The 16,735-nt window shown below is 41.3% G+C and overlaps 1 protein-coding gene across 3 annotated transcripts in view; it reads right to left on the reverse strand.

Moving 5' to 3' along the window:
* Positions 1-16,735, reverse strand: part of JAKMIP2 (janus kinase and microtubule interacting protein 2) — a 130,272-nt gene that overhangs the window by 53,906 nt on the left and 59,631 nt on the right. For all 3 annotated transcript variants that reach the window (XM_081091220.1, XM_081091219.1, XM_081091218.1), the window contains exon 2: positions 4,775-5,051. In XM_081091220.1, the coding sequence (XP_080947346.1) occupies positions 4,775-4,903 (129 nt within the window). In that variant the 5' untranslated portion in view covers positions 4,904-5,051. The remainder of the gene's footprint in view (positions 1-4,774; positions 5,052-16,735) is intronic.

Genomic DNA, 16,735 nt, shown 5'->3' on the forward strand with positions numbered 1-16,735 from the left:
CAGGCACCTTTGAAAAGGTTTTACCCATTTCCATTCATTTAACCTCCTGGGCAGCTCTGTGATGTAGGTAGTGTCTGTTTCATGTGAATTTCAGGTAAAAAAAGTGAGATACAGTCTCCATCCACATAAGTGCATGTAAAGAGGGTTGATTAGAGCCCAGTGTGGGTCAGGGGTCAGGTCTGGGTCAGAGCCCAGATTCCCTGTTTGCTCTGAAACTTTGGACAAGCCGCCTCACCAGTGTTCTTGTTTGTAAACCAGGACTGGTGCTATCATTCTCATATAGCTCTGAGGAATGCTTTAGATAAGGTATCAACATACTTTGGAAAGGCTGGCCCACATGGGAGATGAATAATTATTCATATATGGTAGATACTACAATATAATTTTTATAAATATTGCTATGCGATGCTACATAAATACCAACATAACTAACTGTAAGTACCCATATTGTCGTGATAAGACTAACATTATAATTGTTGCATTAAGACTGTAATAACTATTTTACTAACATAAATAGATGTTCAAAGGTAAACTTGGGTTTCCTCAGGACGCACTGAGTTCCCTGACATTGGAGGCACCTACCCTTAACTTGGAAGACACTTGGATGATGTGTTTACAGAAGGAGTGGGTGGGGCTGGGACAGGCATGAGGGTGAGCACTGACCAGGCTTGGGATGATACAGCCCCAAATCCCTTCCAGCGAGAGAGGTTTTATGTAAAATATAATCATTAGGGAGAATTAATCTTAGCGGGGAAAGCTTATGTTCTGAGAGAAGGAAGGGAATTCCTGACAACCTCACACAGCCTCAGAACTATTTTCCTCTTCTGTCCCAATTCTAGTCTGGCCTTTGCCAAATGCCAGTGTAAATTCTGCCAAGATCAAGATGGCAGTGATGTGAGCTCTCCTGGGACCTTAGACATCTAGGATTAAAAATCGGACAGTCCCATCAAAGGCAAGGAGGGTTGAGAGGTTATCAAGGCAAGATAAGCTAACAAAAGCTTTGGTTCGGATGATCTGCATCAGACGTTGCTGGAGGTCTAAACTCAGAGTAGGCCAGAGGGGATTTTCCTGGGCGCTAAGTAAATCTCAAACAGCAGATGCCAAGGAGGGACAAATGGCGGCAGCAGGTGCTTCTCAGGGAGATTTTATACAACCTGGGGAAGCACAGAGGATTCTATTTGTTCAGGTCCTGATTTTAGCCACGTAGGCTTCCTGAAAACAAAATTAAAGATAGAAAACGCAAGAAATACGGCATTCCAAATTTGGGCCCTGAACCTGGAGGCTCTAAAGCAGTCCCTGGAGGATAGAGAAGGGTGCTGGTTTTCTGAGAGTGCGACAGCAGCCACAGAGCACCGAATCATCGCCTTAGGGAAGCCTGCATTCCTATTTAGGCCCCTGCACTCACATGTCACCGAGGACAAATGAGTGAAAGGGTTTCTTCCTCAGTGACATCAGAACAGTCATTGCCGCCCTTTGTCCCAGGCTCCTCCTGAGAATGCGAATGCTTTGCAGTCTGAAGGGCTAGTCCAACAGTGGAAACTCCTGTTTGCAGCTGACTCCCCCCTGTCCCTGCAGCCCAGGCTTGTTGCTCTCCCCACTGTGCCTTCATCCCATTGACATTTACAGAACACATTGTATAGAGAGCAGAGTCAGACATGCATATGTAATTACTATTACTATTATTTTTTGTAAATCAATCAAAATTACTCCTATTTTTGTAAGATCAGCAAAAAATATATTTTGTGGTGTGCCACAGAATTTTGGCGGTTAGTATGCATGTGCCATGAGATGGAAAAAGTTAAAAATCGCCAAGATGATGAATTAAAACACCTCACATGCTTGACACAAACTAACTGCTCAAAAACAAACACACAGAGATACACCCTTATGAAACAGACACGGCTACGATCCCATTTGACAGATGAGGAAAGGAAATACCGAGGGATTTCACAGTCTGCTCAGGGCCACTCTGGTGCCGAGTGAAAGGGCTGGGGTTATGTCAGGAGAAATTGCGTTTATTACAGCGTGTGACAGACAGTGAACATTCAGCAAAGTGTAGCTATTTCTCTTATCAGCCCTAAGCATTTATGACTCTGCTCTCTACACACTGTGTTCTGTAAATGTCAATGGAATGACCCGTCTTTCTGAAAAAAACAAGTAATGCCCCATCGCCCCGAAGGTTTCCACTCTCTATTCCCCAGGAGCCAAACTGCCATTTTATCATCATAGTCTGGGAACCAAACCGAGAGTGAGCGTTCGCATCTTGATACTCTTCATATGCTCTCTCTTCACGCCGGGGCCTTGGAAGCACAAGCCTATTTATTTTAATAAAACTGCTTTATGACTTGTTTGCCCCCGAAATTCCCTTTGTTCTTCGGGGAAGGCTGCTGACAGGCGGGGAGGCTTTGCGTTAGCCCCAGTGCCGGGACTGTAATTAACTGCCAAGGAGAGGGAGACAGGGAGGCAGCCTGCAGAGGGGAGGATAAGGCAGTGCCTTTATTCAGGAGGCTGGCTTCCCGTCTCTTGTCAGAGAGCTAGGGGAGGTTACGCTGACCTTCTCGACTTAGACCCCAGTGCCAGGTCCTGGATAAACAGGCAGCCCTGCCCAGGCTCAGGTTACCCCTTTTAAAAGACTTGAATGTGTAGGAAATTGGCAGCGGCGGGGCCCTCAGGGCCTCTGCCTCTCTGAAATCTCCTGAGTTTGTTCTCTGTAAATCAGTGGCAGTCTACGGTTACCAGTCTCCACGCCAATGCGCCTCCTCCTATGAATGCTGCTCCTCATCCTGTCCTGATTACAATTAAAGGAGTCTGCTCTCTTGAAATGTGACGTTGCCCCCGGGAAAGTTAAAGCCAGGGGAATGTTCACAGGCTGTCAGAAGAGGAGGAACGGCAGAGTGGAGTGTTTGTCAACATGAAGGCGGAGAACCGCCTGCGTGGGGATTGTCTGCACTGTTTGTTAGAATTGGAAATCGTGGTCCTCCCTCCACCTATTTCATCAGAATCCTTCCAATGTGGGCCCAGGGACTTCAATTTTTAATAAGTTCCCCCAGGTTATTCTAAGACACAGAGATGGGGAAATTGGTTCAGTCATGTAAATTACAGAAGGAGACACTGAGACACTTAAATTTGTCCCCGAAGAGAGATAAAGAAAATGCCTTGGTCTTCTGACTTGCAAACAATTTTTTTTTTTTTTAAAGAAAACAACAACATCATGTTCTTTGTACCTTCATGGGAACGAAAATATTTCCTTCACAAATTTTACATTGGAGTTTGTTTATCCCAGGTTAAGGTTTTGCCGAGACAGGAGGCAAAGGGCTTTGGGTGACCTAATATTTATTATGGCTGGCAACAGGAGAAATAGATTTGGAGGAAAATAATAATTAACATTTCATAGTCATGTCAAGGAAGAAGAGAGATAAAACAGAGTGAGGGTATTTGTTGGTTTGTGATCTACAGTTTGATCAAGAACAGTTTCTGCCAAGCAAAGCATTATCTAGAGAAGGCATGGTAGTGCAGGCACGGTTGTGCCCAGTTCGCAGGAAGCAGACCTGCCTCAATCCATGCTGAAAATTTCAAAATGCTCTCCTACCATGACCCTGTGATATGCACACAGCTCTGGTGAGGTGAGTGCTAGCAAATCCATTTATGAGACGCAGAGAATTAAAGAGACATTCCTAAGTCCAGTTAGTGACCGATTCAGTGTAGACCATATTAGAGAGAATATTACTATTACCATTTTTTGAGAGTTTACTATGTGCCTGGCAGCTCTCTGAGACATGAACTTTCCCATTTAATCCTCATAATCACTTTATGTACTTGTCTAAGTTAAACCCCATCACAGCTCAAATCACCCCTCATTCATTCCTCAACTCATTAAAAAAGAGATGTTGAGCTTTTCCATTCTGGACATTTGTTTGGGCTCTAGGGATTCAGAGGTAAATTAAGTCTCTGATTTCGTAGAGATCGCACTTGGCTCAGGAAAGATAAGCATGAAACAAGAACATAAATAAATATATAATTTTGTATGGAACAAGTCAGGAATAGCCAGGCTATGGGGGAGTAACTGGGCATTTATTTAAACAATAAGTAAATATATATAACTTTCTGGGAAATGAATCAAGAATAGCCAGACTCTGGGGAGTAACTGGGCATGTTCTGTGTCAGAGACTGTGGTCAGATGCAGCTGACACCTGAGGGCGGTGAGGATGGAGCCTGGAGCTGTCCGGGGGAGGAACAGGAACAAAGGCCCTCAATGTGATGGTATCTCTCCTGATTCTTCCAAGAGGCTGGAGCAGAGTGATCAAGGGGAGGGATGTGGGAACTGAGTCAGAGGGAGCTACAGGAAATACCCTGTGGTTGGTAGGAAACACTTTGATTCTGGGAGGCAGAGGCAGCCACTGAAGGGTTCTGAGTGACAAGGTGTGGTACATTTTAGAAAGACTGCTCTAAATCCCACAGGAGGGATACCCTATAGCGGGCAAGGGTGGGACTTGCCCAAGCCAACAACTATTAAGTGTCGAGGGGAGGTAGGGGTGGTTGGGGTCATTGTCTCCGTGTCTATTATCTGTTTTCCTGAACCAGGCAGAGATCGGTCTCATGACCACGTTACTGTCACCTTCTGTGTATCCCTTGCTCAATTCCCTCCTGTCACACACAAGAAACCCTCCATGTGTACAGAAAGGCAATTGGCAGAAAGGAGCCCACGGAGGGGGGCCAGTAGGCAAGAGCTGGGTCAGAGCCACGCTGCGGGCTGTGACTCAGGAGCCTCACTCACCTTGGACTTCTCTTGGTGCAGCTCTATCTGGATGTCTGTGAGCTTGGTCCTGAGGTCTTCATTGGCAGCTTGAAGGGCGACAATGAGCGCCTCGGGCTTCTCGCCCTTATTTCGCCCTTTCTTGGACATTGTTCCTTTCTAAATGGAGTCTGTTGGTTTTTAAGTCCTTTCACACGGGTGCTGCCATGTTCCTGTTTCTTATCCCGGAGTGCGATGTTTCAGCATCTACTGCGTGGTGGTCCTTGGTAAGGTCTCCTTAGCCGCTGCCCTGGAAGCCCTGGGAAGAGACAGCCGTTACTGCTGTGGCAGAGACCTGGGCGGGTGCCTGACAGTCACTCTCAGCCTGAGCTGCCTCTATGAGTCTCCTCGGGAGGGTTCTTGTCTCCACTATCTCCTGTTCACTCCGCACATGAATTTCCAGTGATCTTTCCAAAGGGCCAGTCTGATCACATCAGTGCTCTGCTTAAAATCCTTCAAAGACCCGTGAATGTATCTTTCACGTCTCAGAGTGCTCTTTATGTCTAACCCTGCCCATTCTCCTCGCCTTTCTGCCTCCATTTCACTCACTTATATTCTAACCATAAGGAATGTCTTTTAATTGGCTGATTCTTGCTCCCTTCCCATAGGACTTTTCCTATTCTATTTTCTCTTCTCCAGCCTCTGCCCAGCCTCCTCACATGATCCTCCCTTATGTCCTCCTCCTCACACCCTGCCACACACACAGTGTAGTTTGACTGGCGTTTAGGACTCTTTCAGGTCTCAGCTTCCACATCAGTTCCTCCTGGAAACACCCCCTAAGTTATTATGTGCCCTTCTTGTTTAATTGTGGTCACCACCATGAAACTGTAAACTTGGTGAGGACAGAAATGTGTTGTTCTTACTTACTACTTGCTTCTCAGTATCCATCATAAGTCCTGGCACATACCAGGTATTTAATTAGTATTTGTAAAAGGAAGTCACCTATGTGAAGACCTCATGATCACCCCATAAAGAGCCCCAACTTTAAGACATTTCTATAAAGACCTAGAATTATACAATAAATAAATACACTGTGAGAAGTGAGGATAATTTTATACTGGGTTAATTGGGTCACTCACATTCATTCAGTCAATATTGTTAGAGTTCCTTCTATATGCTATGCTAGGCACAACATGTTGAAATTGAAAATAAGAGTTTCAAGGCAAAAAAACAACAACTCAACAAAACCTCTATATTATCTATTTATCTATCCGTCTATATCATCATCATCATCATCATCATCATCATCATCTATTTGATAACTGCCTTTAAAAAATAAACAGTTGTCTCAGGGTATAGATAAGATTTCTTCTTGGAATGGAATAAGAAAAGCTCCCTGAATAAGGCTGCACTTGAGGAGCAAGTAGGATGTTAACAGATGGAGAAACAGGTGAAGCATCCTGGATGAAAGAAATGGCAGGTGCTGAGCTACAGCAAATAGAAAGCACAGTAACTATTTTGTGGTTAAAACGGGGGCTTGATTCATTACAACCTAAGATATGATTTGTGGGCACTAATGTTGAAAACGTTGCCTGGAAATTTCCAATTGTGGGAGACCTGGGATGCCAACCTGAGAATTTTGGAATCTTTTTTTTTTTTCAATAAAAATGGGGACTCTGTTGAAGTTCTGGGCAGGTGGATGGCATAACAGAGCAGTGCTTTGGTGTGGTTATTCTAGTGGCAGAGTGGGCAGAGAATGGAGGGAGGGAGCCTGCCTATTGAACTTGCTAAGGTGGAGGATAATGAAGGCTTAATCAGAACAGCAGCAAAAGGAGAGAAATAAAGAGGGATGGTCTTGCTTTACAAATTCTTAAATGTTTCACAGAAACAAAGCAGGTTAGAAAAATATCAATACTAACCTACCAAAGTCAATGGAGCCCTAGCCGGCTTGGCTCAGTGGATAGAGCGTCAGCCTGCGGACTGAAGGGTCCCAGGTTCGATTCTGGCCAAGGGCACATGCCTGGGTTGCAGGCTCAATCCCCAGTAGGGGGCGTGCAGGAGGCAGTCGATCAATGATTCTCTCTCATCATTGATGTTTCTCTCTCTTCCTTCTTCCTTCCTCTCTGAAATCAATAAAGAAATATATATTTTTGAAAATTCAATGGAAAAAACATGACAAGATACTAGAGAAAGTTACCCATGCAGCCTTACAGAAATTGAGTATTGCGTACATAGATGTGCTTCAGCCCAGGACTAAGGGGAATTCCTACTGATCACACATATGTTCAGGCAGCTGCTTCTCTCTCAAGACCCCTGGTATTCAGCCTTGAGGACCATGCTGGGATCCTGGGCTTTCTGCCACCCACCCCCTGCGCACTGGGGCCTTGCCTTTTGGATGTGTCCCCGGAGAGAGGGGAGAGGGAAGAGTTAAGGGACAGGGAGAATACGCCTGTCTCCAGTAGCCATGGAACTGTCCCCCAATATCCCCCCCTAAATTAGGTGCTGGAGTTGTCCTTTGTGCTTGTTTTGCAAGTGTTGCCAAATCATTAAAGTGCATGCGTGGGAGACTTCTGAGAGGCATCATTCTTTGCTTGTAGAATTAAAATGAGTTCAACAAGCATTATTGAAAATGTGTACGACAAACACCACTAGACACAAAGATAAATAAGACAGCACTTAACTTCAAGCAGGTATCAAGTGAGGGAACCCACATGTCCATGTTTAGCAGGTTTCTCTTCCTCTAGTTGGTCTCTAGATGCTACTGGTCCCCAGAGCTTCCTCAAAGTTATCTCCACTGCCCCCTATAGTCATGACCCTCAGTTTTATATCCATAAGTCCTGACCATTCCCCAAACCCCAGACTCACATATTCAACTGCTTACTTACCAAATCTACTTGAATATCTGACTGCATTTCAAACCAAACCTAACTAATACAGATGTCTTTATTAATTATCATTCAGAACCTTATCTTCTCCAGGTTTTCCAACAAATGGCATCGCCCCAGGCCCAGGCATTCCAGATTTAAGTTTAGAAATCATCATTTCTTCTTTTCTCCCTCTTTTATCCGGGCCACCAAGAAGTCCAGTTTATTTTCCCTATAAAATATGACTTACTTTGGTCAACTTCTCTCAAACCCCACACAGGGAAAAACATAGGTCACTTCAGAGCCTTGTCGTTAGTGTTCCTGAATCAAAAATGGTTTCTTCTGTTTGAGACAGAGGAGGGATGGTGGAGGACAGAGCTTGAGGAAAACTTGGAGTCACGAATTTGCCTATTTGGAGAAGGTTGTGAACTGGGAGAAGACAGCCAGAGGTTAGATTGCACAGGTTCCTGTATGACCCATCATTAGACATAATTGATAATAATGGAATTTTATTATGTAGACATGAAGAAACATCGCAGCATTTGAATATAAGTGTAACAATAAAAGCTTACGGTGACTGAGTGCTACGAACCTGCCACTAGACTAAGCACTAACATACTACTCTCATTTGATGCTCACTAAAAAATGTGGAGAAATGACTGACAGAAAGATTAAGTAAGTTGCCTAAGATGACTGAGTTGCTATGTGGTGAGGTCCAGATTCAAATCCAGGCAGTCTGAGAGAGGCTGGGACCCAAGCTATCATCCCCTGCCTCGTATTTGCATTTTAGAAGGGAACTCTGGAACGTGGTGGAAGTGAAGGTAGAGAGAGAGTATGGAGGCAGGATACCAGTAATGGTCCAGGTCAGAAGTAATGCAGCCCTGAACCGGACGATGGCCACGGGGATGAACCAGAGGTGGCAACTCTACCACATGGAGATTTTGATGGAATCATGTCCTACTTTTACACATTATTACTGGTTTTAACCAGTGTCCTCTTCCAGTCTAAATGAGTACCAGCTCTCTGGTATTTCTTGCAGCAAAAACGTACAAGACAATTTTACATTTTAATTTATAATTCTTTTAAAAGAAATGTAATAGTATGTACTGACTTCATGTATTTTTTGGTCTGTGAATTAGTGTTAAATTAGTCCCATAAGGGCTGAGGAAAAGAAATTGGTTTAAAAAATGAAAACATGTTCAGGAGAGAAAAAAACATCCCAGACAGTTACTGGTAGCATCAACTTATGGATATCTCAAAGTGAGCAGCTGTTTGTGAGTGTGGTCCTACACACCCGCGGGGGGAGGGGAGCTTTCTAAAGTCTCTTCCCGTTTTGATGGGTGCCCAGCAATCTTCTGATTCTCATATGTAATGTCGCTACAATGCTCTGTCAGCTCGGGCTGTCTTTATTTTTTGTTTTTGGACAGCTTTCACTTATATCTCAATGATGTCACACTTTCAAAGTACATAATTCAGTGATTTTTTGGATATTCACAAGGTTGTACAACTATCGCTGCAATCAATTGTATAACTTTCCATCACCTCAGAAAGAAAGCCTACACCTGTTAGCCGTCGTTCCTTATTCCCCATCAAACCCTCCCAGTCCTAGGCTTCCAGCCTATAAAGAGAGAAAACATCCTGGAAAGCAGAGAACGAGCGCATTGGTCAATGCTGTAGCCGAGAGTGCACCGAGAAAGAGGAAGACTTGATGGAGAAGGTGACATGTGAGCTGAACCTGGAGATGCTGCCCACCTGGCTGGGTTCTTACTTCGTGCAGGAACAATGCAAAGTGCACTAAACTTTAGGAGACTAACTGATTGAACAACTCCAATGAACTCTTTCAGATATTTACTCTTCTTTTAGACAGGGAAACTGAAGCTCAGAGAGGTTGGCAAACTTGAAAAAACTTACACAGCTATGACGTAGTAGAGCTGCAACTCAGAGCGTTAGTGTTAAAAAAACAAACAAACAAACAAAAAAAAACAAAAGGCCGAGAAAAGCTCAGAGATCCCTGGAAAGACTAAAGGAATTCATGCTTATGCTTCGGGGGAAATGGGATCAGCACTGACACCATCAGTATTCCCAGGGGTCTTGGCTTTGTAGCTGGTTCTGCCCTAAGCTATAAGCTGAATAAAGCCATTATTAACCTTAGTGTTTCCAATAAGGTTGTTGCCTCCGAGTTATGATTCGAAAAGCAGCTGTAATATAAAATAGGTGGAGTTCATAAGTATGAAGCTAAAGGCTACAAACACTTTTCCCTAATTAATATTTGGATATGTCCACTCTACCAGAGCCTGTTCATTTAAGCCCTTCCTCCCCTTCATTTTCAAAGATTATGCTTTAGACTCAGAAGGTGTTACTGTTTAAACTGAATGAATTACACTTACTTTAGTCCTGGTGACCTGTGGACCATGTTATCACTTCTTAAATCCTTCTCTGTGCAGGAAAAGTGCCTCACTGTGCATTTATTAAGTTGACAATGCAATTTAATATAGAGGAGGGGGGCTGCTGTGTAAGCCAGTCCAACTGTGGAGTTCTAGTTTTCCTATATAAAAATAATGTGGTGGTGTGGCTATGGAGTCTAAGGGCTTCGAACCTCTTACACAGAGGACTCTTCTAACGAATCTGTTAGAAGGAAATGAATCTGAAAGGCTGACATTCAGCATGGTAGTGATTATGCATCTTCAGGATTATATTTATCAGGCTTGTATGTCCTTTTATGTTTGTTTGTCTCTCTTCTGTTCTTCTGCTGAATACCCTCTTTATCACTTAGTAATAATAGCAACCATTATAAATTATTTAAAGTCAACACTTTTGCCCTAACTGGTTTGGCTCAGGGGATAGAGCGTCGGCCTGCGGACTGAAGGGTCCCAGGTTCGATTCTGGTCAAGGGCATGTACCTTGGTTGTGGGCACATCCCCAGCAGGGGGTATGCAGGAGGCAGCTGATCGATGTTTCTCTCTCATCGATGTTTCTAACTATCCCTCTCCCTTCCTCTCTGTAAAAAATCAATAAGATATATTTTTAAAAATCAAGTCAACGCATTACATTTTTCATATGAAAGAATGCTATTACTCTTGCTGGATCTTTTTTAGATCTCAGGATTAAAACTTCACATTATATCTCATACAGTCTGCAGTAAGACAGAGCGCTTGACACACATATAAGAAACATCTAACTTCTTTAAGGGGGGTTGTCAGGAAGGCTAGGAGATGTCTAAGTTGAGATCCAAAGCAGGTCAGATTCATCCAGAATCAATCTATTCTGGAAACCCTTGACTTTGATCACACTGTTTGTTGTTTAGCTTCCATTTCTCTTCCTCAACTTCCTAACTCTCTCCTATTCATCTTTTAGGGACCAGATCCAATGACATCTCATATCATTTTCCTTTATACCTCTTCACCATACCCTGATGATGTTATTTCCTCACTTGGTTTCCATCTTCAGTTTGAAGGCACTTTTTACAATAGTCATTATTCATTTTTAAATGCATTAATTTATCAATTCACAAATATTTATGAAACATCTGGAGGGCAGAGGATGTCTGTGTAAAACAAGAGGCAGGGTCCCTGTCCTTCCCAGAGAAAGAATCAGCAATTTCATATAGTGTGGTAATTGTACATATCACAGGGTATAAGAATCCTAAGAGTCTTGGTGGGTCAGGAAAGACCCACCTTAGGAACAGATATATATATATATATATATCTCAAAGCTCTGTAAGATGAGGAGGAATCAGCCAGCAAAGGGTTGGAGGTGGACCAAAGAACCTTCTAGGTCAACAGAATATTGAGTATGAAAGTCTAGAAGCCAAAGAGAATATGAAGGATGCTCTGGAGAAAAATACAGACAAGAGCTTGGTGAGGAAATGAAAAAGTGGTAAGAGATGAGCCAGCAGAGGCACACAGGGAGCAGCTGGTAGAGACCAGTATAAACTATGTTAAAGGATATGAACTTCATCCCCATAGAAGTGTGTAGGGGAGGGGAAGGAAAATACTGAGATTGATAAACATTTTTCACAATGCCTTCACAATGTCCAGGTCATTTTAATAAGGTTTATTGTGGAAGTTCTCTTTACTTTGAGGGAACCCTTGAATGACAGTTTTGATTTCAGGCAAAAGTTAAAGCTTGGTATAACAATTGAATAAACAATCAAATGAAATGAATTTTTATTTAAGCCATGTGTTGAGATTTCATAATCCCTGCTGCTATCCTTCACATTCCCAAGCTTCATTTCACTCCTTCGCGCTAAGTTATCTTGCATTGTACTCTCTTAGCAAAATCAGTCTCACAGTGCTACATATTCTTATTTGCATAGTCCTTTCTTTCTGGATTCAAATGCTTTTACAGCTGTTGTAGAATGAGGGTACCAACTTCATTGGAAATGGGGGGAGGGGAATCTCAGACACAGCAGGAAACAGTTATGTATTCAAGGTCAGACAGAGCAAGAAAAGTGAATCAGAGCCCTCGCCTCAAGTAGGCATTTGCTCTGCATGTACAGTTATTGAAAGCAAACCAACAAATAAATGCCCAAAGCATCTGAAGGAGACGTCTTAGATAATTATATTTATAAGTGACACCAAGCTTTTCTATTTTAGGTTAAGTGAAGCATGTATAACCTATTCTGTTGTATTTTCAAAGACCTTGAATTAAAAAAGGAAAACTTTTATAAAGGCACCTTTGCAGTGTCAAACATGAGCAGAAAATTCTATAAATAGGACATGCATAACACGTACCTGCTATTTTTTAAAAAGGCAGAATAATTTCTGTATTAAGATTTACTCTGATCAATGTTATTTAAGTAAAGGTACATAAAGTTTGAATAAAACAACTTTTAGATACACCATATGGTTCGATTACAAAGAAATACATTTAATTTTCCACATGCTACTAAAAAGAAACTGGCTATCAACATTTCCCTATGTTATAATATGGTGTGATGCAGTATAATAAATTATAGGACAATATAGATTATTCCATTTCTTAACATTTAGGATTCTGTTTTGAGTTTTGTCCCAGAGACCAATGTTTAACTATCCCTCCCCCACCACCAGCTGATGGGATCTTTGAAGCAAGACTAACTTCTGTTAGTCAACCTAATCCCAATGTGGACCATACACTATAGGAAAATCATTTCAAAAACTGGATCAGCTCTCTTTTGAACCATAATTATGTGCAAGGTTTTATGTTATAGTTGAAGATGATGCAGTATATATCTACCAGACAAGGCTGCATATACTGTATATGTGCCAAAGGAGTGGGGAAACACACATACACATTAACAAGAGGAAGAGTAGCATGAGGGCAAGGACTGTGTCTCTCTGGCTCCTTGTTGAGTCTCAGTGCCTAGTACAGTGCCAGGCACAAAACTGATTCTGAATAAACACATTACTTCACCAAAAGAGAGGGCCTTGTGTTTAGGGCCAGGACAATGAAAGATGAACAGGAGGAATCAAGGAAAGGCATGTAGGTAGGACACATGGAAGGTAAGTGTGAGGAATAAATTGTAGATCACAAGCCCAGTGTGGGAAACCAGTGGATGTACAGAAAAATAAGGTAAGGATAAACTACGCATGTCTTGAGTGCCTCGATGCTGAATTTACATCTTATTTAAAAATTACTGGGAACATGATAAGCACTTTTAAGAGAAGAGGCAAAATACAATTTTAAAAATAAATATTAGCCGAAACCGGTTTGGCTCAGTGGATAGAGCTTCGACCTGTGGACTGAAGGGTCCCTGGTTCGATTCCGGTCAAGGGCATGTACCTGGGTTGCAGGCACATCCCCAGTAGGAGATGTGCAGGAGGCAGCTGGTCGATGTTTCTCTCTCATCGATGTTTCTAGTTCTCTATCTCTCTCCCTTCCTCTCTGTAAAAAATCAATAAAATATATAAATAAATAAATAAATAAATAAATAAATAAATAAATATTAATCTTGAAGTTATGTGGAGGGTGGAATGAAACAGAAAGAACTAGTGGTTAGAGGTCCAGATAGACATCCATTTCCAATGTTCATATGTAAATAGATGAAGTTTGGAATAGGATGTAGAGAAGAAGGGCTTTTTTCTTTTATAGGCTAAAGGAACTCTTATTCATCTCACCATCATCATTTTCTTCATCATCACTCAACATCATCTTGTCACTGAGCACTTAACATGTGCTGAGCACTGCATAAGGCAACCATTTATGTCCATCCTTCCATTCAAAACTATGAGATATATGAAGTTAGTATTCCCTATTTATATATGAGAGAACCGAGTTGATAGGAGGTCAATTCTTTTACTCGAAGACACAGAGCCAGGCAAATGGCAGAGTCAAATGTGTTTTGGTCAGAAGCTTCTTATGGACTTAAAACCCAACTCTTCTCTCCAGCTGGTCTGTGATGTGTGAAGAATCCACATAATGGGCTGATTGTTGGGAAATAGGAAAGAGAGAAGAGTTTGAAAATGACACCCAACCTTTGTGCCCGGGAAACTGGAAGGATGTGGGTACCATCAAAAAACTCACTTAGATGAAAGGAGTCTTATGTGTGCTTAGAAATAACAAGAGCTAATGTTTTCCGGGTGATTAATATAAGCCAGGAACTATGTTAAATTATATATACATTAGTTCAAGCAATTTGTTAAAAACTTTGATATGTGTAATATCCAATTTAACCCACATCATCATAAATATTACAGATAAGGAAAAAGAAGCCCTCAAAAGAAATATGGATTGTGCTTTATAGTAGGTACTCAAAAATAAAAATGTTTGTTGAGGTAAATGAATGGACTTAAGTGAAATTTTCATTGGAAATAATCAAGAATACCTTAACCCCACAAAATATTAATGCTGTTCTCCCACATTATAGGAGAAGGTATAATTCACCATTGACTTAATCATAATGTAATTTTACCCCATATTAAACTCTGTGCTATATTCGTAGTACCTACCTATTCAGAAATATAAGCAATATGCTTTCAAGTGTAAGCAATTTACATATGCAAAACACAATTTTTTCCTGTTTTTGTTTTGTTTTGTTTTTTATTATCTCTTGGCACAGAAACCAGGAACTATAATTTTTCATTTAAGGTTTTAAATATTTTGATAAATGGTTTTGTTAGGAAGAGCAGTCTCAAAGGCTCTATTTTTTCCCCCTCATAGGACCATAAAGGAGGATTCTGAGAGCTAGTCTTTCATCTTTGCATAGTAAGCAATCTTTGATATTCCAAAGCTCTGGGGCCCTGGCCTGTAATATTCTAGATCATAATAGCATTTGTATAGATAATTATACTTCATCCACTTACTTACCTCACACTGTGACAGATGAACGCTACCACTACTGCTAATCATCCTCATTACCATCATTGACCATTTACTCCTGCTGGCCACTGTGCTAAACTACTTCCAAGCATTATCTTTTTAATGCTCTGAGATGCATGTGGAAAGTCATCTAGCCCAGTCCGGAATGTATGATTTATGAGTCCCCTCTACAACTCTCCCCACTGGGAAAGACTGACATGTAAATAATGAGCCGCAGGCCTGAGGATGTAATGAGCACTGAAACAGAGAAGCAAACCAGGCAGGACCGGGGCACAGAGGAGGAGAGCCACTTCCCCGGGGGATGGGGACCGCTGCCAACAGAAGGGACTGCTGAGCTGAGTCTTGAAAGATAAGAGAGGATTTGTCTTGTGGTTGAGGAAATAAGGTGTAACTGAATAATTATTGTATAAGATTTGGTAGGAATTATGGGTGTACCATACTATTGATTACATGGAGTTGGGGATACGATGGAGGAAGAGGAAGAGAAGGAGAGGAGGAAGAGGAGAGGAGGAGGAAGAGGAGGAGGAGGAGGAGGAGGAGGAGGAGGAAGAGGAGGAGGAGAGAATTTAGAAAGGGCTCATTTTTATACCTGCTATTAAGCTCATTTTTATTCTTACACTTTATGTAAAACATTAAATTTGGGAGAGAAGGGTTCCATATTCTGAACAGCACAGTGGAAAAAAACTGTTTAATAATAACTCTATTAAAATCTTCCTATATGTCAAACACAGTAGCTACCACTGCCCATGTTATCTCATTTTCTCATTATATAAGAGAAGAAATTAAAACATTGAAAATTGCCCAGTGTCTATGAGCCATTCTTTGATTCAAATGTTTCTTGAGAGCCTATGATGTGTCTGTCAAAATTTAAATTGGGTCAGCCTGTTTCACAAACATTTGTTTTAACATTACAGTAGTTGTCTCTCCAGGCTATATATATATATATATATATACACACACATACATATATACACACACACACACACATATATATATTTATATATGTATATCACACACACATATATATATATTTATATATGTATATATATACATATATATACATATACATATATATATGTTTTGCATACCTATTATTATCTTGAAAATGCTCTAAAAACAAGTCCTGTTCTATAGAAATCAGAGTGTAAGATGACGAAACACATTTCTTGTCCAGAGCATGACAAAGATTTAGCACAAGGCAGTGTATTATTATTGAAGCAATGCACTGAGTGCTGAGAGTTAATCACTTGCTCTGATAAATCCCATTTTTCAGGGCACTTATGATCTAGCAGTTAACATTTTTCCTGTATGATATAGGGTAAGACAAGGGAGTACTTTACTCTTGCAAAACAGTATGCACAAAATAGCTATTAAGTCTTAAGTGATCACATGAGACAGATAATTAAATAAGATGGGATTTGAAGCCTAAATTTAGGGCTGTGCTTGAAACACTTCTTATAGTGCTGACCTGGTTGTTTCATACAGAGTCTGACAAAATACTAATCATTAATATTTCCCTTGATTTCTTTGAGATGGGGTAATAGAGACCTAATGAACACAGATGATTGTTGACCTTGGGCCCAGAGCTGGTAAGCAATAGAGCAAGGACTTAATCCAAGCTGTATGACTGTAGAGACCATTATCTTCACTCTGTCACTATATACCTCCCTTGGGATGGTGGTGAAAATTACATGGAATAATAAAGGTTTTAGCAGGGTGAGTATCAAATAAGTGCTCTCCTTTAAAATCAGATTCTTGGACAAATAGGTATTGAACACTCGATTGCTGCCACTGTTCTTGGCATTAAATAAAATAAAATAAAACATATATCTCTGCTCGT

The sequence above is a fragment of the Myotis nattereri genome (assembly GCF_964212035.1).
Source record: "Myotis nattereri genome assembly, chromosome: 5".
Classification (NCBI taxonomy): domain Eukaryota; kingdom Metazoa; phylum Chordata; class Mammalia; order Chiroptera; family Vespertilionidae; genus Myotis; species Myotis nattereri.